General features: G+C 45.6%; 1 protein-coding gene across 4 annotated transcripts in view; it reads left to right on the top strand.

The window, feature by feature from the left end:
* The window catches only part of PLEKHA7 (pleckstrin homology domain containing A7), a gene marked incomplete at both ends in the record, with an annotated part of 209079 nt that overhangs the window by 127277 nt on the left and 58168 nt on the right, over nucleotides 1–23634 (top strand). For all 4 annotated transcript variants that reach the window (XM_084238017.1, XM_084238016.1, XM_084238015.1 and 1 more), the window contains 5 exons: nucleotides 1172–1255; nucleotides 14996–15107; nucleotides 15920–16021; nucleotides 18290–18362; nucleotides 19754–19854. In XM_084238017.1, coding sequence (XP_084094143.1) covers nucleotides 1172–1255; nucleotides 14996–15107; nucleotides 15920–16021; nucleotides 18290–18362; nucleotides 19754–19854 — 472 coding nt within the window. The remainder of the gene's footprint in view (nucleotides 1–1171; nucleotides 1256–14995; nucleotides 15108–15919; nucleotides 16022–18289; nucleotides 18363–19753; nucleotides 19855–23634) is intronic.

The raw sequence follows: 23634 nt of genomic DNA, 5'->3' as shown, positions 1-23634 counted from the left end.
AGGGAGCACCTAAATATCCAGCATTAGAAGAATATAAATCTTTCTAGAATGTAAGCTCCATAGGGTGAGAACTTTTCTGTATCTCCAGTACTTACAGCAGTGCCCCACATCTGGATAACCAATAAATATTTTTTGAACAGTTATATGAAAAAAAAAAAGTTTATATCCCCATAATGAAGAAGTCTTAATGCTATAGGGGATTTTCTATGGTAATAGAGTATGAAAAATGATACATATTTCTAAATTAATGAAAGCACACACACACTTGTGTGTGTGTGTGTGTGTGTGTGTGTGTGTGTGTGTGAAAAATAGCTAGGAAGGAGGAAATAGGCAAGTATCTCCAGATGGTGAGATCATAGGTTACAGTTTTCCTTTCTATATATTTCAAAATGACTAAGATTTTGTGACTGAGACAAAGTTTTCAAATAAGTGGCATTCTTTTATAAAGAAGGAGGCTAGCTTAGTTCTTTCATGGAGCAAACCGGCAGCCTCTCCAGCCAGGTTCCTCCCCCTTTTCAAAGAGGCAGCCTTTGTGAATATACAAAACACCTACACACTCTGGTTGTGTCTGTCAGCTTGGCGTGGAAGCTGATCCCGCCCAACTTCAAAAGGGTGATAGAAACTCCACAGTGTTGAAATTGTGCAGGTCATGTTGCAGGGACATGCCCATGCGTTTATAGCCCATCATGGAGTGAAGAATTTTGTAGCAGAAGAATTTTTAGAAGATAAATTTTTCCGGGTGTGTGGTTAATTCTTAGAATTCTTTTCCTAGTTCATGGTTTTGGGAAGCCGTTGAAAGTGCTGCCTGCTTTCCTTCATTCTTGTTTAGCTCATGCCATCCTCAAATAACTTTCTGTTCAGCACCTCACTTTGTTGGAGTAAGTACTTCATGGAATGTCTAAGATGCTGTGTTCTCAGGGAGCCAAGACTTCCCTAGCATTAAATCCACTCATCATAGGTGGGCTTTGGCACCTGAGCTCAAAGTTCTTGGTTATTAAATACAGTTGGATTCTGACAGATTAAGTGCCTCTCGGAGGAGCTGCCCACTTTCTCACCCTGGGAGGAATCTTTGATGATCAGGGTCCTCAGACATTACTGGCCTGTTGTGCCTGTAATCCTTCGCTTTCACGTGACTGCTCATTCATTGTGTGTTTCTCTTTTTTTTTTTCAGTCATAACCAGCAGACCACAGCATTCAGGCATCCTGTGACTGGGCAGTTTTCTCCAGAAAACAGTGACTTTATTCTTCAAGAAGAGTAAGTACTTCATATATACTCCTTTTCTAGGCAGAGTTTGGGAGCTTACCAGTATTCGTTCAAAACAAAGCGTGCTGGCCTCTTTTCCTCCTCAGATGGAGGGGCTTGGAGTGGGTTCATTGATTTGAGGTGAAATGTGAGAACTTTGTTTTTCAGTCTCTGTGGGAAGAGAGACTTGGGGGGGTGTGTGACATGGGGATGAGCTGTGAATGGTGTGTTAGAGCCTTTTAGAGACATCTCTTTCCCCTCAAGCATCCTCCAACACACTGACTGTGCCACCTATCTACTTGGTGTGCTGCTCCAGAGTGCTGAGCCAGCCTCCTGTAGGAGTCCAAGAGAGGAGTAACACCCATTATCTCTGGACAGTTCGAGTACTTTTCTCTTGCTTTTCCTAAGCCAGGAATGTTCTGGCTCCTCAGTCCTATTGCAGCAGGGACTCTGGGATACTCCGAGACTGGCTCTATCACCCAAGGTCTGTCTACTTAGAAATGTGCAGCCTAAGAAGTATGTGTTCTTCTCCCCAAAATGAAGGCAGAAAAATGTGTGCAAATGGCTCTGTTCCCGTCTGCTCATCTGAGACCGTTCTGGTTTTTTTTTTTTTTTTTAAAGATATATTTATGCATACACAAACTGGGGTACAGGCCAGAGGTGCAGGGGGTGAGAAGATTCACCAGAGGCAGAGTGGGGAACAGAATAGGTGGACTGACTGAAATACACTGCTGAGGGGAGCAGCGGGCGAGTCAGGAGAGGTCTGCTGCGCCATGTGGGTTGCTCCCTGGCTGGCCAGGTATCGAACTGCAGATAGCTTCACAGTGCTGTCCTTAACCACTTGCACCACCAGGGAGGAACATCTGAGACTGTCCTGTTTGAAGAAAACAATTGTCTGAGAACTTAATAAAGACATATTGTGTTTTTTTTCTTTGCAAATCATTTTTCTTCTGTTGAGTTACCTTCACCAAATTTGATCTTAAATAAATGATCAGCGTGTATATTTTTATAGCATTTCCCTCCCTCAGTACTGACACCTTACAGCTTTTATAATGGAAAATTTCAAACATACACAAAAGTAGAGAGATACAGTAATAAACCTAATGCACTCATCACCCATGTTCAACTGTAAAACATGGCTGATTTTAGTCCATTTCTACCACCCCCCTTACTCCCTTCATTATTTTGAAGCAAGTTCTAAACATATCATTTTATCTCCATAGTATCTTCAGCTTAGAAACAGTCTACAGAACTTTTAAAGCTAGAAATCTATAATTATGATAATGCTTACATTCCTTACATGGTTACTGTGTGCCAAGGGGTTTATTTACATGCATAGCTTTATTTAATACAGTACTCCTAAGAAGGAAAGCCATTTGCCCAAAGTGCCATGACTCGAAGTAGAAAAGCTAGGATGTCAGCCCAGCTTGATCCCTTTAATTGGGGTTAACCCTTGCCCTAGTGAGAGGCTGCCTGCTAAACTAGTTTGATGCTGGTGGCCTATGGAACATGATGACTGGACTTTGGGGTTCAGGGCCGACTTCAGAAACAATAATACTACTAGAGAGAAAGAGGGGTAGAAGGTAAAGATAGTCTTGTCTCCTACAAAGAGAAAGAACTTCTTGATCCAGTCATCTATTTTTGGGCATTTGGGTTGTTTCCAAAGCTTAGCTATTGTAAACAGTGCTGCTATAAACATAGGAGTGCAAGTGTTCTTTGGACAAGAAGATGTGGTACATATATACCATGGAATATTACTCAGCATTCAAAAAAGATAAACACATGCAATTTGCAGCAACATGGATGGCGCTAGAAGGGATCATGCTCAGTGAAATAAGCCAAAAAGAAAAAGAAAAATACCGGATGGTCTCACTCATAGCAGGAATCTAGAAAACTTAAATAAGGGACCAGGAAAATGAATAACTATAAGAAAGTGAAAATCAAAATCAACAAAAAACTATGAACCAGAGACACTTTTAGGGGGGCGGGGGCAGGAGGGGAGGGATTGGGGTCAGAATGGGGGGGCTGCAATTGTATGGGGAATATAAAAATAAAATTTATTATTTAAAAAAAAACAAAGAGAAAGAACTGCTGTTTAAAGGCAGAGACAGAATGTGAATTCTTCAAATTCCAGTGGAATGAGTTTGTTTATGGAATCCTGAAGGTCAGAAGATCTTAGGAGGTCATTGAGTTCAGCCCCCTTTCTTAGGCATCCCGTTGTTATTAAAGGTTTGGATGGAGATTCCATCAGAATACTTAGCTTGGGAAGTCACCAGTTTTACTATGGACTTTTAGACAAATGCAGACTTTCCATTAGGAACACCTCCATTTCTTACTGTTAGAACACTTTGTCCTCTGACAAACTTCTGAGGAGGTAGCCTCTTTTATCTACCAAGATATTTCTGTATCTCAATTCCATCCAGTTTCCAAGGAAAAGATATTCCTTGTTTTCAAGGGTCATGTTTTCTCTCTAGATCCCATTAGCTGCATGTCCAGGAGAATGCTTGCTTGTCTCAAGTGAAATTGTATGGCCAGACATCCCTTGAAGCAGGCAGAAAGTGTTTTAGGCATTGAGAGGGGGGGTGGAGTCCTATGAACTGATACGGTGAATTCTGTGTTTCCTCATTGTGACTTCATTGTGTTCAGGGGGCTGTGCCAGACTTTACAGTTACCTCTGCAAGCAAGACAAATGTGGCCCTGTCTCTGCAGAGCTTAAGGTTGACTAGGGAAGGTCGATAATGAGAGCTCACACATGTGATAAGTGTCCTGGAGGGGAAACTTAAGGTTCGATCGGAATTGATGAAAGACATCTCTTACCTGACTTGGAGACCATGGAAGGTCTCTCCCTCCCGGGAAGGGAGGTGTTTAAATTAAGAACTGTCCAGTCAAGGTGTACACCTGGACAAAGACCTAGAGGGAGAAGAGGATAGAGCACTGGGGATGTATACCTTTTGGGTTAGAGTGAAAACTGAAGGGTGCTGAGATACTTGGGAGGTAAAGGGATATGATTTTGTGATTGATTGGCTGTGACGGGGATGAAAGGGAGGGAAGATTTTCTTGAAGTGTCTGGCCCTAAACTGGAGAAGGGGAAGGATGTAGATATGTGAAAGTTAGTCCGGGGGGGCGGGATGGGGTAGGGAGGAGGGTGTTGCAAAAAGTCTGACCAGACTTGGTAGGGTCAGAGGGCAATAAGACAGGCTTGTAGTAGAGGCTTGTGGGAGGGAGCTCAGAGATAAGGTCGGGGACGGGGCTGCTTCCAGTTATCTAAACTAAATGACTTCCTCCTGAAATACGCCCTATTTACCTCCTGGGGGAGCTCTGGAGGGTGAATGAGACATGACTCCCCTCACAGAAACCAATTTTTATGTGTGCCAATGAATGAAATTTCCGTTTTCTTCCCTTAGAGGAGCTTCCTTTTGTTGTGTAGTGTGTTATGTGTTGAGGAAAAAGACTGAGATGACCTTTGTGTTCTTTCCACATCAATTCTCAGATGATTGTTTTGTGTAAAGAAAGGAAAACTGAGTCTTGTCTTTTCCTTCTCCAAAGAGGGTATGTTAATAACAGCCAGACCCTGGAGTGTCATCACCATATGGACTCCTCTTTTCAGAGCCTCCATTCTGGTGTCTTGTTGCTAATCCTCCTGAACCAGTGATTCTCAAAGTGTGGCCTTTAAGCCAGCATCACCTGGGAACTTGTGCCACTTTTCGGGCCCCACTCTATACCTACTAAAACAGAGACTGGAGCTGTAGGACCCTGTAAATTGTTTTAGCTCAATTTCAGATGATTCAGGTAAAGTCTTGAGAACCACTAATTTAGATGACCTGTTTCCATCCTTCTAAATTACTCCCAGATTCTTTCAGTCATCTTAAATCTCCTCCAGATACTCATTCTCTGCACTGCAGTGACAATCTTAGGTGGATTTTAGTCCAATAATCTTGGGTTTCTTCTATGGGAAGGAAAAAAATGGTCTCCATGGTAACTTTCTTTGGAGCATTACTGATGTGAGCAGATAACATCTCCCTCACTGTTGGCAGGTGGGGCTCACCTGAGCTGCTTGTAAAACAGGTGCCTGCTCACCCAAAGATGGTTTCCCATCTCACAGATTAGAAACGTGGAGAAGCAAAATAATGTGAAAGCTATGATCTGGTGGATCCAGAAAAATGTGAATTCTTTGTGTTCTAGTTTCAGTGATACAGAATCATCAGGATGGGCTAGAGTGGGTTGTGGTGACAACAACAGACAGAATCTCGGTGTTTAGAACAACTAAGGTTTAGTTGACTTTCAATGCTTGTTCATTACAGCTCACCTGAGTTGCTCTGCTCGGCTTTACTGAGGGAGGCTCCATTTCTGTGCTTCTGTGATTGCTACGGGCAAGAGGAGGAGAACTTGAGTTGGGAACTGGCTCTTTAACATTTCATGGTCTGAAGCCATGTCACATGATCACTCCTGACTTCAAGGAGGCTGGAAGGGCATTTCTACTGTGCACCTGGGAAAAGGATCAGAAATATTTACTGATCTGCATCGCTTAATAACCCACAGTCCAGAGTTATGAAAGGAAGCCAGACCTTTTTCAGCCATCGGCAAGCTTTTGTTGCTGCATAACTAGGATTTTGCTTTCTTTTTTTTTTTTTTAAAGATTTATTTAGTTATGCATAGAAGAACTGGGGTGTAGACCAGAGGGGCAAGGGTAGAGGGATCACCAGAGACAGAGTGGGGAGCAGAACAGGCATTTTTACTGAAATACACTGCTAAGGGGACCAGGGAACGAGACTGGAGAGGTCTGCTGCGCCATATTGTGGGTCAGCTCCTTGGCTGGAGATCGAACTCAGGCTGAAGTGGTGATAGGGCTGAGACTTAACCCCAACACCAGCAGGGAGGTCCTCGAGTTTCGCTTTCTCATTTCACCTTTTCTGTTGTATTACCTAGGTCTTTGTCAAAGGCCCCAAAGTGGGATAGGTATCAATTAGTTTGTTCTGGACGCTTGTCCCCCAGGGGACACTCCTCTATACTCAAGCCAACAGGCATGTGGAAATCCTTGTTGGAAAAGCTAGTATAAATTCAGGTTGCACTAATATAAGTACAATGTGTCGATAAAAGGGGAGAATAGTTTTTGTATACTATGTATGTCAGGGTGCTTGTGGATTTATCTCTTAGTTTATGGAACACTGAGGATATGCCAAATCCTAAATATTGTAATCTGTGTTTCAAGGGGGGTGTTGTGCAATTGGGACTCCCCTGAGGAGGGGAACCGTTATGGTGAGGCATCTGGAAACCCTGTCCTGTAACCTGTCAGGTTTATTCTGCAAGGGAGACAATTAAAGAGGTTATGGCAAAAGTCTAAAAGAAGGGCTGGCAGGTGGAAGTAGAGTGTACTGGTTGCATGACTGCCAAAGGTAGCCATTAGATCAATGAATAAAAGTTATAGGCAGGCACATTTTAGCTCAGTCATAATTTCCTACAAAAGATTTTCCAGCATCCCTTGTTTCAGGATCTAGAATTTCATCTATAACATTATATGAAGTAATGTGACTCCTAGAATAATAATTGCCTTTTTCCATGAATATCTTTTTTCTAGCTAACACTCAGATTCCTAGGTAGAACTTAAATGTCAGGTACTTGTTAATGCCAGGTACTTTTCTAAGGGTCCTCCATCTATCAACTTACTTTGCACAATAGCCCAATGAGGAAGACACCATTATCATCCTGAGACTGAGACCCAGAGAGGTTAAGAGTCTTGCCAAAAGTCACACAGCTAGTAAATGGCAGCATTAGGACTGAATCGATGCAGTCTGGCCCCAAATCTGTGCCTCTAACTAATGTGCTATCCTGTCTCTCCTTTCATTGGTCTTCAAGAGACAATCCCCTAGTAACTTCACACTTGTTTAAAATACACCAAACCTCCTAAGTAGTCTGTTCTCCAGACAGTGTTCTCAAGTCTTTTTTATAGGGCTTCAGGGTTGGGTCATTTAGCTTTATCTTCTGAACCCTCTTTCCTGATTTTCAGTGACTGTTGAATTGAGAGCTGGAAACCAGACCCTTCATGGCTTAAAGGGCCACACACAGGGGCCCTCCTGAAGGGGTAAACCTTGACAGGAGAAACTTCCCCTTTGGGGTTTTGGGGGTTGATGCTGCACACAGGAGCATTTTCTCCTCAGTGCTGGGCTGCCCAGGAAGCTGCTGACAGACGCCTCTGCAGCACTCCCGGCAAGAGGAGAAAAGCATTCTGGAGCTGTGACGCTGGCAGCTGACTGACAGCCGGCTGTGTACACTGATCCCCAGGCTCTGTCAGCATTTGATGTTGAGGTGGGGCCCGTTGAGAGAGTGTGTGCTCTGGAAGTTTAGAATCCTGCTGTTGTGCTCAGAAGCCAGCTGCACAGCACCTAAGATCACCCTGGAATTTCCTAACCTGGAGAGGACTCTTGCCTGGTCTGCATTTCCTGACTCACTAGTGAGTTTCGCTTGTTCCTTCTATTGGGGGCTGAGCAGCCCTCTGTTGATTGTTTGGGGGTGGGAGGGTCGGTATGGGAATCACAAGTTGAAATTGTCTGGAATGTTGTGAGAGGTGTTGGGAGGATACCACTTAAAAGGATATTATTTGCAGAATGTTCAAATTACCTTCCTGACCTTTGACACCTCTGCTAAAGCGGGTGCCTTTTACAGGTTGCAAGATAAGATGCTGTGGGCCTGGGTGTGGGGTATCTCCAGTTACTGGGAAGTGGCTGCCTCCTATCTTTCCGGTTACAAGTTGGTAGAAGCACATCATAAGAAATTTAGAGCACAGGATGGGGGTTGGGGGTACACTACAACTCCGAGTCGGAGAAGGAGTCTGTCCTGTTGCTCATCTTCTGAGTCCTGGGCTGTGAGGCTGATGGGTCTCTCTCTGCAGCCTATAAAGCAAGCACCTTGTCTCTACAGCCTGGCAGTCTTGGGCTAGCTTTGCCTGTTGCATTTGGTTGCCATGGCAGCAGGAAAAAAAATGAGGAAAAATGGAAACACCTGGCAAGCAGATGCAGAAACTTGACTGTTCAGTTTACCTTCCTGGTGTAGGAGACGGTGTTTGTGACAATGACAGGTAGGGGAAGAGATGGCGATGTCCTCCGTTCATTCAGACACCTGGCTGGTGCTTGGCTTTGATGTGGGGGTTTCCAAGGGCATGGGCGCTGGGGATGCGGTCGTTGCCACACAGCAACCGGGCTCCGGCTCTGTGCTGGTGAAAACGCAGCAGCAGTGGCTTTGCTGTGTGCAGAAGAGAGGCTGCCGCTTATGAGCAGGAATTTTGTTTCTTCCTGAGACTTCCTTTCTCATCCTCTTTTACCTCCCCCGGTCTAGGAAATGCTCTGATCTCTCATAGAAAAGGCTATTTTCCAGTGAGAGAAGTGGCTGCCTGGTAAGCCAGGAGGAGCAGAAAGCCCAGGAGAGGACTTGCCAGAGGCTCAGGGTAGAATTGGAGCGTCTGTCCCTAATACAGCAGAGCAGAAGCAGAACAGTAGAGGTCAAGGTCTGGGTCACCCCCTGCACAGATAGAGTGGAGCCTGGAGGGCAGACCCTGGCGGAGGCGGACCCAGGTCCCATGGCAGAGTGGGGCTTGTGCCAAGGTCAGGGCAGTGCTCTGGTTTGGGGCTGGGAAGGGGAGCCCAAGAGGCCCCCTGGGCTATTTTCCTGCCAAAGGAGGGGTCCTGTTTGGGCCAGTTTCTAGTCCCTGATGGGGTGGGTGAGAAGCTGGAACCTGTGTTTGAGGCCCTGCTTGAGAGAGTTGAGGGGGAAGGGAAGGAACTCAGAAAGCTTTGGTTGAGTAATGAGGCCACAGTTGGTGAATGAAAACTGGAGTCAGACAGCCTCCCCCAGGGTGCTGGGATGAGCGTTGGCGTGGTTTGTGTGTGTCTCTCTCTGGGAAGAGGGGGTGTGGAGGTGTCTGCCTGTTTGGGATAAGAACTTTCTTTTTTTCCTGGCTTTTCATTGTGCATTGCTCTCACCAAGCCCCTTAGGTGATGGGTGTGAGTGCCTTAAAAAATTTGCTGGTTGTTTGCGACTGCACCTTTTCCCATGCACCCTCTCCCCAACCACCCCCACCCAGCTGTGCTGTAGCTGAGCTCTCTGGGTAGAGTTCTTGAGGTCAGAGCATGAATTTGGGGGCCCATCTTTCCAGAAATCAATAGGATGCAGGTGTCCTCTGTTTTCCAGAGCTTTCTAACCTCTCTTCATTGCCTGAAAACCCTATATTATCCTTCTGGGGAAAGATGAGGAGTCCAGTATCCTAGTCATAGGGTACTGCACTTTAAAGTATAAGCCCCACATAGAGATGTTTATAGGAAATGCTTGTCATTTAGAAGCTGTAAGGCACCTGAGCTTTCTGGAGAGATGTGCATTGGAAACAAAAATAAAAAGGACCTGAAGTTTAAATTTTGGGGTCTCTACTGGTAACAAACAGGGCTCTTCATTTAGTGCAATGCTTCATGGTTTTCAAAACGCCATTTCAATCCACACAACCACCTTGTAAGATGAGAGGCAGTATTTAACCTCATTTTGCAAAAATGGAAACTGAGTCTAAGAGAAATGCTGTGACTTGTGGAGGAATCAGCAGGTTGCAGAGCTTTGTTGAGAACCAGTTGTTTGGGGTGCTTGGTCTTACCACCTGCCCAGGATTCTGTGGCTTAGAGGATGGTCTCTCTGTGGCAAAGTCTGAATTATGGAGTCCAGCATCTGATATAAGCAAATCTTAATCTTGCTAAAGCCACAGTTTCCTCATCTATAAAACAGAGACAGTAAGACAGATATTGAAGACATAGTGCCTGGCACACAGTAAGTGCTCAACAAATTTGGCCCAGTCCCTCCATTTGCTTGACCTTGTGTGACTGTCCCTAAGGGTTGGTGACACTTGTCTTGGTGACCTAATTATTGTGACAGGGATAGGGTGGGAAAGGGTCTTGCTGTGACCTCACTGCAGTCCACTCCAGTTCACAGCATTGAATGATAGACAGCCAAGAATTTCATTAACCAAACGTGGCTAAATTCACACCAACTGAAAAAGCGGCTTCTGAATTTACAATCTCTTTCTTAGTGTATCTGTCAGCGTCTGTGCATTTGATCCCGGATGTGTAGGAGGCAGAAATGGTTCCTTTTATCAGAGAGGAAATTGAGGGACATAGGCAGTGACTTCTTGCCCAGCCTTACTTGACACATCCTTGATGAAGATCAGGATAGAATGAAATCACTTTCTTATTGGGCTTCTCCAGACTGACTTTTGTCTAGTCCTACCTGCTTTTGTTCCTTTCAGATGGGAGGCACTGAGTTAAAACTATGGCTCACTGTTTTGAACTTCAGCCCACAGCCCTCCAGCAGAATAATCAGCATTCATGTAGCCCAAGTCAAGGAAAGGAAGTCTTTGTTCAAATCATCCCACTGTATTTTGGGAATCCAGATAGCACAGAAACCCGGCAAACAGGCTTTTAACTTAATAGATTTTATGCAATGATACCAAGAGTTTGTCTTCCCATAGTGTGTGCAGGTGTTTTGGTCTCCTCTCCTGAGATCCAGGTGACTCACATGCCTGAGGGCATGCTGCTGGGAACGGAGCTGCCTGCCAGTTGCTCAGCTCTGGGGCACAGCTCTTTTCTGGGAGAGGGGGTGGTTCTTGGGTGAAACCTGTCAGGAGAATATCTCCCCTCTGAGGAGTCAAGGGCAAATCAGTGTTGTCTGACCCTCCAGGCTGCTGAGTAGCAGTGTGGCTGCAGGAGCCTGAAGCCAATGTGCCAGAAGGCACACACCTCCAGGTGAATGATGACCCTTTCCTGAAGAGACAGGACGCTACACACATGCCCCATTGATGATCCCGTTGCTCAAAACGGTATGCTAAGATGACTTCTAGTGGTTTCTACCAGTGCCAGTTTTTCTGCTAAGCAGACATTATTTTTTTATTAAAGATTTATTTTTATTTATTTATGCATACAAGCACTGGATTCCAGTCCAGAGATGCAGGCAGTGAGAGGAATCACCAGAGACAGACTGGGGAGCAGAACAGGCAGACTGACTGAAACACACTGCTGAGGGGAGTAGCAGGCTAGACAGGAGAGGTCTGCTGCGCCATGTGGGTTAGCTCCCTGGCGGGGGATGGAACTCTTGCTGCAGTGGCTAGTGATAGCTTGATAGCACTGAGACTTTAACTCCTGCTTCAAAGACATTATTTTTGAAACTATGTCATATCCTCATTTTTGGGTACCAAATGGTGTCCTAAGCGTCATCACCACCTCTGTTTTTGTTTCTTTAACTAGTTGTAATTCAGATAACTTGTAGTTAGATCATTTCCTATGCTGACATGCAGAGGAAATATCCTCTGAGGGCAGATGTTGGCTGAGTGGGTTCCTCCGTACACCTTATTCATTTAAAGAGCCAGGCTGACCTGGCTGCCAGGTAATGGTCGCATCTACCATTTGAATTGGAAGCTGTTCCTGCCCAGGGGGACTCCTGGTGAGGACATGTTTCCTGTTTGTAGAGACAACATGTCTCCTCCCTGGAGCAGTCTGAGTTTGGACGTAGTTATATCTCCTAATAAGTCAGCTTTTCTGGGTGTGGCTGAGCAGAGGTCCCTGTAGTCAAAAGGAATGGAGCTGTCTCCGAGATTTGTTCTCTTTCCCCACCTGCACACCACTGTCCCTCACTGATGTCCAGTATTGGAATCTGTTCACAGCTGCTCCCCTGGGTGGTGGTCACACCCTTCTTCCTCATCTACCCAAGGCTGTGGCACAGTCATCTTTTTTCCCAGCTATTGCTCAGGAGGAGCACCCTGGCCATCCAGCATCCCGGAAGCCAGTGTGCAGAGGGGACATGGGTTAGGATGTGGAGGATGATGAAAGATAGAACTGAAGATCATAAGGTGCAGAAATGTCAAAAGTGGCCATCAGTCCTGGACTTCTCAGGCCAGTCACAAATCCAGATAGTCTTTTCTTTGTCCTACAGAGGAGGAATGGCATATCTAGTTGATGGAATGTGATACATTAATCTGCAATGATCTGGATGCGTTTAAAATAATTGAGAAAGTATTTATATTTCAGTAAATTTTAAAAAATAAAGATATAAAATTATAGAGGCAGCTGCTGAAGATGGCAGAAGGGCAGTTCCTGCTGCTCGATGTCACTGCCATTTCGTAGGCCACTGCTGGCCATTGGTGGTCAAGTGGATGCTGTTGGGATGGAATGCCATGTTCCTGTGCTGGGAGAGTATCCACATTTTTAGCGATTTCTGTAGGACCAAGTTGAAAGACTTCACTTTCATTTGCAAGCAGATATATACCAACCCATTTTGCAGCCCCTTCCACTGCAGAGTCCCCAGCTGTGTCTTTGCATGCTGCTCCACAAAACTGAGGGGGTCAGGTCACCCTGGACCATCTCAAGGTGTTCTATGGGATCCCATTACCCTAATGACAAGGAGAAGGTGGCTCCTGCCCCCCTCCAGATTGTGTGTCTGACTCCTACAAGCAAGTGTGCCTATCTGGGGCGCCTGGCTCAAGAGGTTGCCTGGAAGTACTAGGCAGTAACAGCTACCCTGGAGAAGAAGAGGAAGGAGCAGACCGTGATCCTCCTTTACCAGAAGGAAAAATAGCTTATAAGGCCATGGAAATAAGCCAAAGAGAATGTGGAGAAGAAAATTGAGGAATTCACAGAGGTCTTCATGGACTCCTGGTCTGAGATCAATAAAACTGGCTCTTAATTCCTTAAAAAAATAAAAAGAAGATGCAGAATCATAATAAACACAGTATGATCACAATTATATAAAAAGAATGAAAGTAAATTGATCAAGTCTTAAGAATGATTTTCCTCTGGGTAGCAGGATTATGAGTGATTTATTTTCTTTTCTCTCAGCTTTCCCCCCTTTATAGTTCCCAATTTTTCTATAATAAACTTTTATTCAAGTCTTCAATGGGAATGAATTAAACTGGAAATCCTAAACAAATCTTTTTCTAATTATTGGACTTCATGTCCTGAATTTTAGCTTAGAGATACTGCTGCCTTAATCAAGATGACCAGAGAACTCTTTTTCCTTGTCTAAACCTCTAGAAATCTGAAATGTCAGGCAAGACCAGGTTCCAGGGAGACGTTTTGGACATAGTTCTGCCTGGAGGCAGTGCCTGGACAAGGCAGCCTCTCAGGGCCCCCTCCCGCCCCCGGTCTGCGATTATCTCCTACTGCACACCGCCTTTGCCAACAGTGAGCTGGCTGAGCGTGATGACATTCTCTGAGTGGGGAGCAGTAACAAAAGTCTGCCTGGGATGGAGGACGGGGGCGGGGAATCTGGAGTGAGTGCTTGAGCTGATAAGGAGCCAGTGATCTTTCTGCCTGGTGGGACTCGCACCTCCAGCTGCCAAGCATCCGCAGGGCCCAGCCTCTTGGAAAGCTGGTGTCCACTGCAGCGGTCCTGCAGCGGGCACAGCCTGGGAGCGCGGTGGGCACAGTTACTTCTGCAAAAAACTTCTGTAATCGTACAGGGTATCGGGACTCTGTCTTGGGGCATGGGAAGGATCACTTATCCTTTGAGCCGAAGTGGTTTTTAATGGAAGGAGCCTATCTCCAAAGTGGAAACTAGCATTTTTCCTCGGAGCACCTTTGTAAAAGTGAGCCTGGCGAACCAACATCCAGAGTATCTGTGCCTCAGCTGTGTCCTACCTGGATCCTCCATTTCTGTCTCCACAAGGTCCTGGCTCAGGCCCTGACACAGATTCTTCTCTACTCAGGCAAAGAGCCTCAGTTTACTGCAGCTGCCTGGTTCCGGTTGCCCATCAGCGCAGTGGACAAAACCCAGCCACAGAGTGCTGGGCCTTCTGCTTTGAGGAAGGCTTATAGACCCTGGGGTTAGCAGGGTCTGAGAACTAGGCATGGAGCTGTTCAAGGATAGGTACTGAATTTGTGTGGAGACTTTTGCCACTGCTGCTGCTGCTGCTGCTGCTGCTGCTTTGAAAGACTCTGGGGAATGCTGGGGCTCTGTGGAGGCAGGTGAGAAGAGTTCTCTCCAGTGTCTCATAAGTGCCAGCCTGAGATGTTTCTAGAATGCTGGCCTCCCAGGGCAGTGGAGTTTCCGGGCGGGAAGCATGCTGTTGATGGAGGCTGACGGGGAAGCTCGGAGGAGATCTTCCTTGGGGACCCAGGCATGCTTCATTTCTTCCGGCTCTCCAGGCACGGCACAAGGGGTTAATATCTCTGATGGCTCTATTTTGGGGCAAATGGGGTGTTCCCAAAATAGGACTCTTTGTTGAGTAGTCTATTTTGGGAGGCAAGCCCCACTGGCGTTTATGTAAGCGATTCTCTGTGTGTATCTGGGGGTGTGGATGTGTGCGCAAGTGATTTCTTGTTACTAATTTTAAACAGCTTCTTTGGGGAGCCAGAGAAATGGAGGTGTACGTGTCTGTGTGTGTAAGGGGAGGGATTGCTCTTCCTGTGAGGAGCGGTGTGACTCCTTTCCACCTGACAAGGCAGTGCAGATGCCCAAGGAGAGTGAGTGGGGAACTTAGGGCAGCAGGTAGGGATGACCACCCTATCAGCTGGTGGAAAAGTGCCAGTGGGTCATCCTCTCAGTTTCCTGAAGCTCATGGCAGGCTGGACATCATGGTCTGGACAACTGTCTGCTGTCTGGAATCGGGTGCTCTCTGAAGGCTCAGTCTTGGGTTGTCTAAAGCCCAGCAATCAGTTCTAACTTGGAATAAACCTCAAATTCTATTTCCCACTGCTGCACGGCACTTATAGGATTCCCTGTGTCTCCCCACAGGCCAAATTCACATATGTCGAAGCAAGAGAGAAACCAAAGACCTTCCAGCATGGTCAGTGAGACGTCCACAGCTGGGACCAGTTCCACCGTGGAGGCCAAGCCTGGCCCCAAGGTGAGCTCCTCCTGGCTACTTGTTCCATCTTTCCTTCTCGTCTTTCATATTTAGTCAGCCCTTGTGTGACCAGAAACCCATCTATCCCTCCTGTACTTTTGTGAGGGAGAAATGTAAGAAGTATTCTCCCCAAATGACAGATTAGGAAATTGGAGCCAAGTGAGAAAATGTCACTTGTCCAAGAAAACAGCTGATAGCTGGCAGAGCTAGAATTGACATCGAGGGCCTCAGATTCACGCTTGGGAGACTTTTGCCACCACTGCTGCTGCTGGTGTGGGCTGGGAGGGCCCACCTTGCTTCACATGTGTGTTAGAAACCACCTGGTAAGGTTCATGACAAAAGGGCCTAGAAATTCCTGTGCCCAAGATTGGGAGCACCAACTGAGGAGCAGGAGAAAGAGCCAGTTTTGCAGAGAAGGCAGCATGCTGAGGGGTAAAACCAGGTAGGAGAGATAAATATATGGAAATTGGCAAAATGTATGACCAAAAATGTAGCTTTGCTCCAGAAAGCCATGGACTACATTAGGGCCAGCAGCTACTGGTGAATGTTGATTGAAAAATCCCTTTAAAGTTTTTTATTTTTTTTCCTTTCTGTGACCCAGAAGGCAAGCTCTCTAGGTCTTGCATTCGCTTTTTAATTGGAATGCTGTGGCTGCGTGCACGTCCGTTCCCTGTGTCCTTGCTGTTCTTCTGATAAAAGGGGGCTGCCGCTTAGAGCAAGGCAGAAAGAGCCTCAGCCCTATCATACAAGAGCTTTTTTAATGCTTCGCTAGATCCCCCATGGTGCTAAAGTTTGAGTCTGCTTTTTTCCAGATCAAGTCCAGCAATAAAGTCCACAGCTTTGGGAAAAGGGACCAGGCCATTCGGAGGAATCCTAATGTTCCAGTGGTGGTGAGGGGCTGGCTGCACAAGCAGGTGAGGAGACTGAGGAGGGCAGGGTTGGTGAATTTGCTCACGCTGATTCCCTGCCTTTCCCAGGCCCCTGGGAGCTGGGAATAGGTGCATAAGAAACTTTGTGCTCCTGAGACTGTCTGAGGCAGGTAGGTTCGACCCACAGGGCTGAGTGATTGTAGACACTGTCCACTCACAAAAATGAACAGCCAGTGTCTCCAGCTTTCCTCCTCACACTCACTTGACGGCTTTGGTGCTCTTACTGGCTTCCTTGGGACCCAGGCCCTACAGTGGGGGGTCAGCTCGAGTCCAGCCTTACTGCCAGTCCTCTGCCAGCGTGTGCCTTCCTGCTGTTAAAGAGCATTTGCTATCATTTGGCCAAGAAATCCCATCTTTTCCTCTCCCCAAGTCTAGCAGACATAACTAACTCCCTAGCACATCAGATTCCAAATCAGCCAAACTCAGCTTGTCGTCTTATCTTGCTTTCCCCCAGCCTGCTTTTTCTGGACATTGGTATGGTCCCACTGCTCTCGGACACTTGGGTAGAAGCCTCAGCACCATCGCCAGCTCTTCATGTAGTCAGGAAGTCCTGTGGGCTGTACCTCTCGCAGGCCATCCTTCATCTCTTGTCTCACCATTCATTATCTGGCCTCTGGTCTTCTGGCCATGACTGCGCTGTGAGCTCCTAGGGCTAAAGACCATGTCCTTTTCCTTCTCTGCCATTCACTCATTCGTCACATGCTACGTGCTCTCACAGCAAGTGTGAGGAGATGAGTAACAGCTGGGTTCTGCCGAGGACCTCTTAGTCTGTCGGGGAACAGATAGATATATCCCTCACATGTCAGTCTCTCACATGTCTTATCCAAGAAATCACAAATCAAACTCCCAGAGTACTGCTGTAAATTTTACTAAAGACTTTATGGGAAGACAGAGGAGGGCACTACTTTGCATACCACACAGAAGAAACACATAAAAATTTCCTTAAAATCTGCCTCCCCCAGGTTTGCCCCCAACTATGGCAGCTTCCACAGCTCTCCACACTCTTCTGTCAGACACCTGTGGCACCACCCTCAGTGTTCCCCTCCCTCGGCCCTCATGGCTCTGTTCTCCCTCTTTTCCTGCCTCTGCCCATCTTTTGTCTTACCCTCTGACTTTTTGCATTGCATCCCCATCCCCATTTAAACCACGAGTCCCCCTTTGAAATATGGAGGGAGAGGGTAGGGATTGTAAATCGTTCTCCTTCCAGCCACAGCCCTGGCCCAGTGCTGTGACTTAAAACTGTGTAGAGTGCCATGGACACACAGCACAGTATGTATCTGCATTTGAAAGAGTCTGGGAAAGCTTCCCAGAGGAAGTGATGTTTGAACAGGTATGGAAGGATGGATAGGAGTTTTTCAAGCAAAGCAAATATCATTTGCCAAGACCTTAGAGATCATCTGGTCACATTGCAGAAGATAAAAACAAGACATGAACTCAGCAAGTTTGTTTTTAGCATTTTACTATGTAGAAGATGAATAGAACTCATGTTGTGTTTTGGTTTAGAAACATATCAGGAATTTATTTTTCGATTTAAGCTAGTCAAAAACTTTTATAAAAGGAATAGAATAAACTTTAACAATTAAAAACAGCTCTGAATTTTTCCTAGGCTTAGAAGAAACTGATCCTGAAACTATTCTCTTACCCTGGCCATGTTTTTAAAAAATTTCACAGTTACCTAAAATGTTTTTAACAATGTACAGACTTACATTTGAGATGAGTAATGACAAATTCTTGCCATGAGACAATTTGATAGTAAGAAAATCCAAGTCTCTTTACATTAAATGGAAGGAAAATCAGTCCCTTGTGGTAGAGAACTGAGTTTATAGTCAAGTGAGAATTTTGCCTCATTGGGTAATGAGCTAACTTAAACTCTTTGTTCAACATTATGTAAATCAACTTTCTAAAGTATAAATGAAAGTATTTTATAGCATAGTATAAATAAATTGCTTTGTTTTATTAAAAGGTGATTTCTTCTGTAATGAAATGCCCTTTTTTAAAAAATTTCATCATCTTTCTTGAAAGAAAAAAAAGATGCTGTAATAAATCTAGTTCCAGTAAACACAAGCTTCCTGGGGATAAACTATCATTGAACCTAAATCTTACATTCTATTTAAACAGTAGTTGTGTGATTTTTAAAAAAATCATTAATTTACTACAAGTATGGGCAAGTCTTAGTTCCAGAATCAGATGTATGATTGGAGAGGGAGGGCAGTATGCTTAGATATTACCTGATTCATTCTCTTTGCTTTGCAGGACAGTTCTGGGATGAGGCTATGGAAAAGGAGGTGGTTTGTACTGGCTGATTACTGCTTGTTTTACTATAAAGGTGAGCCAAGGGGCAGGCCACCAAGCTGGAGGGGTTGATAAGGTGTTGTTAATGGTGGTCTTCTCAAGTCCAATGGCCTGAGCTAACTAAAAACTCACTGACATGCCAAACTCTTCACTTGCACATATGTGGATGGTTAGTGACATCAGTTTTACCAATCCCAGCAAAAGAAATTCCACCTGTTGAGTTAAAGTAGATAGAATGCCTGCAATTTAGAGTCTCAATGTCTGGAGTCATCTCAGCTTCTGCCCCACTTGGGACATAGGCACACCTCTGACACAATCTAGAGAGATGGGAAGTATGGGCAAACCATTGTTCTTGAAACCTGTTGTCTGAATGTATCCCCTGTGATATCGGATGGGCAACTGGTGAGTTGAGTTGGCCATGTGAACATTTATCAAGCTCCAGTACATAAAGGGTTGTGCAGCCATGAAAGTATGGCTGAAAATATGAAGGAAGAGAGAGCTTGTTTTTACAAGACTTGACTGTTTGATAAGACTTGATAGGTGCTTTAGAAGACGTCCAGAGTGCTTAGGCAGTTCATGGGGAGCAAGAACTTCATTCCATATTGGGGAATTTAGGGAGGTGTCCCCTATAAAGAGATGGGATTTGAGTTGTGCTTTTAATGTGTAGATTTTTGCGTGCGCACGCGCATGTGTGTGTGTGTGTGTATGTGTGTGTGTGAGAGAGAGAGATGCACATTATAAGCAGAGGAAACGAGTAAAGTTCTAAGAGCACAAGAAAAGGGGATGACAGGCCCCTCTGTCAGAGTGTGGAGGAAGCTCATGGCAGATGAGGTTCAGGAGGAGGGGAAGGCCACCATGTGGAGGGCAGCAACACTAGGCAGAGGAAGTTGGGTTTTGTTCTGTATCCAGTGGGCAATTAGCCTTTGAGTCGGAGAGTGACAACACTAACTGTGAGGAAGTGATTTAGTGATTCTAAAGATGGTTTGGAAGAGGGAAAGAATTGGCAAAGGACACAGACTATTTCACACATGTCTGACTTTACCTCTGAGGCTTGCTCCACCCAGGATGCACCTCCCCATCCTGAAATACCACCTTCTGAAGCCTCAACTTCCCAGGATGGCATTCCACTTCTGCCTCTGTGTTCCTACAGCACCTGGCCTATGGCTGTCTCAGGAGCTAGCAGGTTGAGGCTGTCTCAGGAGCTAGCAGACAGGTGACCCATGCCTGTCTGTGTCCTCGAGAGAGGGCCTGTCTGACCCACCTATGTATTTTCAGTGGTAGCACAAAGGTCCGCAGGGAGCACCAGAGGAACAATCAGATTGAGGTAGTCCTGGGAAAGACGAGGGGCCCTGAACATGGGCAGCAGAATGGATTGGTCTGAGGAAGGTGCCAGAAGGTTGCTCTGATGTGTTTTTCCATTCAAAGACAGCCGAGAAGAAGCGGTCCTTGGGAGCATCCCTCTGCCCAGCTACGTGACCTCGCCAGTGGCCCCTGAGGATCGCATAAGTCGCAAGTATTCATTTAAGGTACTAGCCCCTCTCCACTAGTGCAGCAAATCCATCTTAAGAAGCTTTGTGTTCCTAAATATGGCTTCATAAAAGAAGTCATTTATGTGGGGAAGGGGGAAAGGTTAAGAAGATAGAGCCTTTCAGATTTATGTTAACAAAATTTTACAATTTTTAAACAAGAGTAATTTTCCATCACAAGTACTTTCATTTTTATCTGAGCTTTTGAATCCCCCAGCCTTGCTTAAATATTTAGGCACCCCCCCCCCCTTTCCTATCACTACTAGTGTTGTGGTTACATTTTTAACACAGCCCTTCTTGTTCTTTCTTAACCACGGTAATTGGTCAGTATCACTAGTAACCAATCACTTAGTGCAAATGATGATCCCCCATAATGGTTTCATAGCCAATTGCATTATAAAAATGCACTGAGGGCTAGGAGCTTGTATATAGATGAAATTTTTCAGGTTTGTTGGCTTTATCTTGTTGAAAAGCAATTAGAAACAAATTTGGTTTGTTTCTAGAACATGGATGAACCCTAGAGACATCACTTTACCAGCAAAATTCCCTTTTTTAAAAAAAGATTATTTATAGGCCTCCGCGGTGGCGCGGCGGTTGAGCGCTGGGTTGCGAAGCTGCCCGCGGCCTCTGCTGCGCCGGTTTGATCCCCGGCTGCTCCCCGGCCACCGGAGGAGGGTCCCACATGGCGCGCAGACCTCCCCTGCCACCCGCTGCTCCCCTCAGCAGTGTACTTTGGTCCTTCTGCCTGCTCTGCTCCCCGCTCTGGCTCTGGTGAATTCTCTCACCCTCCCGCACTTCTGACTGTACCCAGTGCATGTATAAACAAAACAAACAAACAAATAAATAAAACATGCCTCTATAAAAAAAAAAGATTATTTATGCATACAAGAATAAGGTTATAGGCTAGAGGTGTGGGGGGTGAGAGAGGATTCACCAGAGACAAAGTGGGGAGTAGAACAGGCAGATCTACTGAAATACACTGCTGAGGGGAGAGTGACAGGAGAGGTCTGCATCATGTGGGTTGGCTCCCTGGCTGGGGATCGAACTCATGTCACAGTGGCTGGCGATAGCTTAATAGTGCTGTGTCTTTAACTCCTGCACCACAATGGAGGCCCCCAGCAAAATTCCTTTTCTGTTTCCCTTGTCCCCCTGCCATTTGGAGTGAGTGGAACCATGGTTATGAGTGACAATCCTTGAATGTCCTCTGGCACCTGTGAGGCTAGATGTGGAGGCTACAGAAAAGTGGTGGTCAGTCCCAAACCTGGGGAACCCTGAGGGCTTCTCTTTCAGGGTCTCCACTGTTCTCTTTCTTGTGGTGCTCAGGATGGTGAGGGTGGGTGACTTGAAGGTAGACTTTATTGGCATTTGGAGTGGAGTCTCAGCTGGATACTAGAGGCCCTGAAGTCCAATGGCCACGGGGAAATACCCTCTCATGGCTGCTCAGGACAAGAGGCAATGACATGCATTTCAAGCTGGGGAAAGGGACTCTTGCCATTGCTTCCCCTGCAGATCAGCTATTCCCAGGTTGGAGAAGAAGATGAATATGGGACAGGAGGTACCAAAGCAGAGGTTGAACAGAAGTCAAAGGTTACAAATAGTTAAAGGACTATGGAAAAACACAAGCTAAGACACCCACCATCCTGAACGTGTGAAAGGAGTGTGCTGGTATGGTGCATCACAGTGTGATAGTTTGCATCAGTGTCTGATCAGAGCCCTTTGTGTGGTTGTTAGTCTCATCTTCTTACTACATTTCCTTGCTGAGCTGATGCCTTATCTTGGTTCATCAGCAGGTTGAGTTGCCCTTCTCTTTCTTCAACTCACCATCTCCAGTGACTCTAGAGTTGTTATGGGTGGAAGATGCTGGTATCTTCATGTTGTGTGATACATCAGTAGTACTGCCTTATAGATGTAATTCCTTTTATGACTTGAGATATACTTTTATACAAGTTCTCTTATTTAATGCTTGTGAGGAACCTGCAAAATCATTATTATTAGCAGTTTTTAGATTAGGAACACAGAGAACAGAGAACTTAAGAAACTCTCCCAAAGTCACCGAACTGGAAGATGGAGAGAACTCAACCCTGAAATCTGGTCTCATTCAGTTGTGTTATAGGAAGGGGGCACAATATCCTTCTCTTCCTCTCTGCTTTTCTTCCATACCTTATTTTGGTTACTTCCTGCACATACATTGTAGGGAGTGATTTGAATTTATGTATATTGCTATCATTTTGGGGAGTACCCTCCTATTCAGTACTGTTCATGAACCTCTTCTGCTTATTACTGGCTATGAAAACATTTTGTTCAAGGGGCTTCAGACTGGTCTTTTGTAGGCATAAAGTCTTCCTCAGACTTTCTTTTTTTAGAGTTGAGCATTGCTATTCGGCAAGCAATTGGGATGATGATGACGTATGTGTTTTGTTTTTTTTTTTTCCCATGGCCAGCATTTGAAATATCCTCGCAGTAACTTGTTCTCTCTATATATATGTATATATTTCATCCTAACACTTCACTGAGGTGTGAAATAGATTCTAGGAAAACATCTTTAGATTCTTTTCCCCCCCTTTTTTGACTGTTTCTTAGAAAGACTTCACAAGTTGTGAAGTCTTGTCTGGGAGACAGAAAGCATGCATGTATTTGGCGGGGGATGTGGGTGGTCTTTGGGGTCTAAGAGTACAGAAAAACTATTGCAGACAGATCTAGTGGTGTTCAGCTGGTTCTCCAGAAAGGACTGATTTCCTGAGTGTGAAGGATTTCCCTTTTCCTTTGGGTTGCAACATCATTCTTTTGGGGGCCAAGGAGTGGGCCCCAAAGTCAGTTCAGGATCCATGTTTTTGGGCATACTGAGGAATGCACACATTTGTCTCCTGGGCCTTATGACTACTTCTGATGTTGATTCTTCTCTGTTCTCAGAGATGAAATTCTTTGTCTCTTGCTAGGGTACCTTCCCTGAGAATGTGCAGAGTATCCATAGTGCTAGATAGGCACAGTCTAAAAGGTTTTTGGTCCTCTCCTTTCTGTCGTCTTCAGCTGTGCCCATAGGTTGGCAGCTCCTAGGCACTGCCAGGAAGGCTGAGTGCTAGAGGGGCCCTGAGGCTCAGCCACATCTGCAGGATGAGCCAAGCAGGGCTCTTGGTAGCCTCTAGGAGCCATTCTGCCTGTTCCGCCCAGTGGGCCTTTTGTGCTCTCCTGGTTCATCTCCTTACAAGCTCCTATTGGACGCACAGTCACCCTTGGCCTGTTTGTCCCCTCTGAGCAAGCTTGGCCCTTCAGGTCCAACATCTGTAGCAGCCAACATCCCTGCAGAGCTGAGGATCTTCAATGGGGGAGAAAATCTTTACTGCCTCCCTCTTTCAAGACCAGATGTTCCTGACTGATGTTTGCAAACCCCCAAGTGGCAGCAGATAAATCACATCTTTCTTTTTTTTTTTTTTAACCTATCACATTTCTTGATTAAGAATGCAGGCAACATTAGGTACCAGCAGCATCTGTGCCTTGGTCACCAGTGGGAACTAGAAATATCTTCATATCACATGACAGCTGCATATATCTTGAACTATATTTATGCTCATCATCACTTTGAAATTAGAACGATTACATCTGCTGCTAGATTTGTTTTGTAACACATTATTAATGAAGCACTGTATCAATATATTTCAACATTTTAAAATATTTTGAGGGCCTCCCTGGTGGCTCAGGGGTTAGTCTCAGCGCTGTCAGCTATCACCAACCATTGAGGCCTGAGTTCAATCCCTGGCCAGGGAGCTACCCACATGGTGCAGC

This window comes from Talpa europaea, assembly GCF_964194135.1.
Source record: "Talpa europaea genome assembly, chromosome: 1".
NCBI lineage: Eukaryota > Metazoa > Chordata > Mammalia > Eulipotyphla > Talpidae > Talpa > Talpa europaea.
The sequence above is the reverse complement of the archived record's forward strand: the minus strand, read 5'-3'. Positions and strand labels throughout refer to the sequence as shown.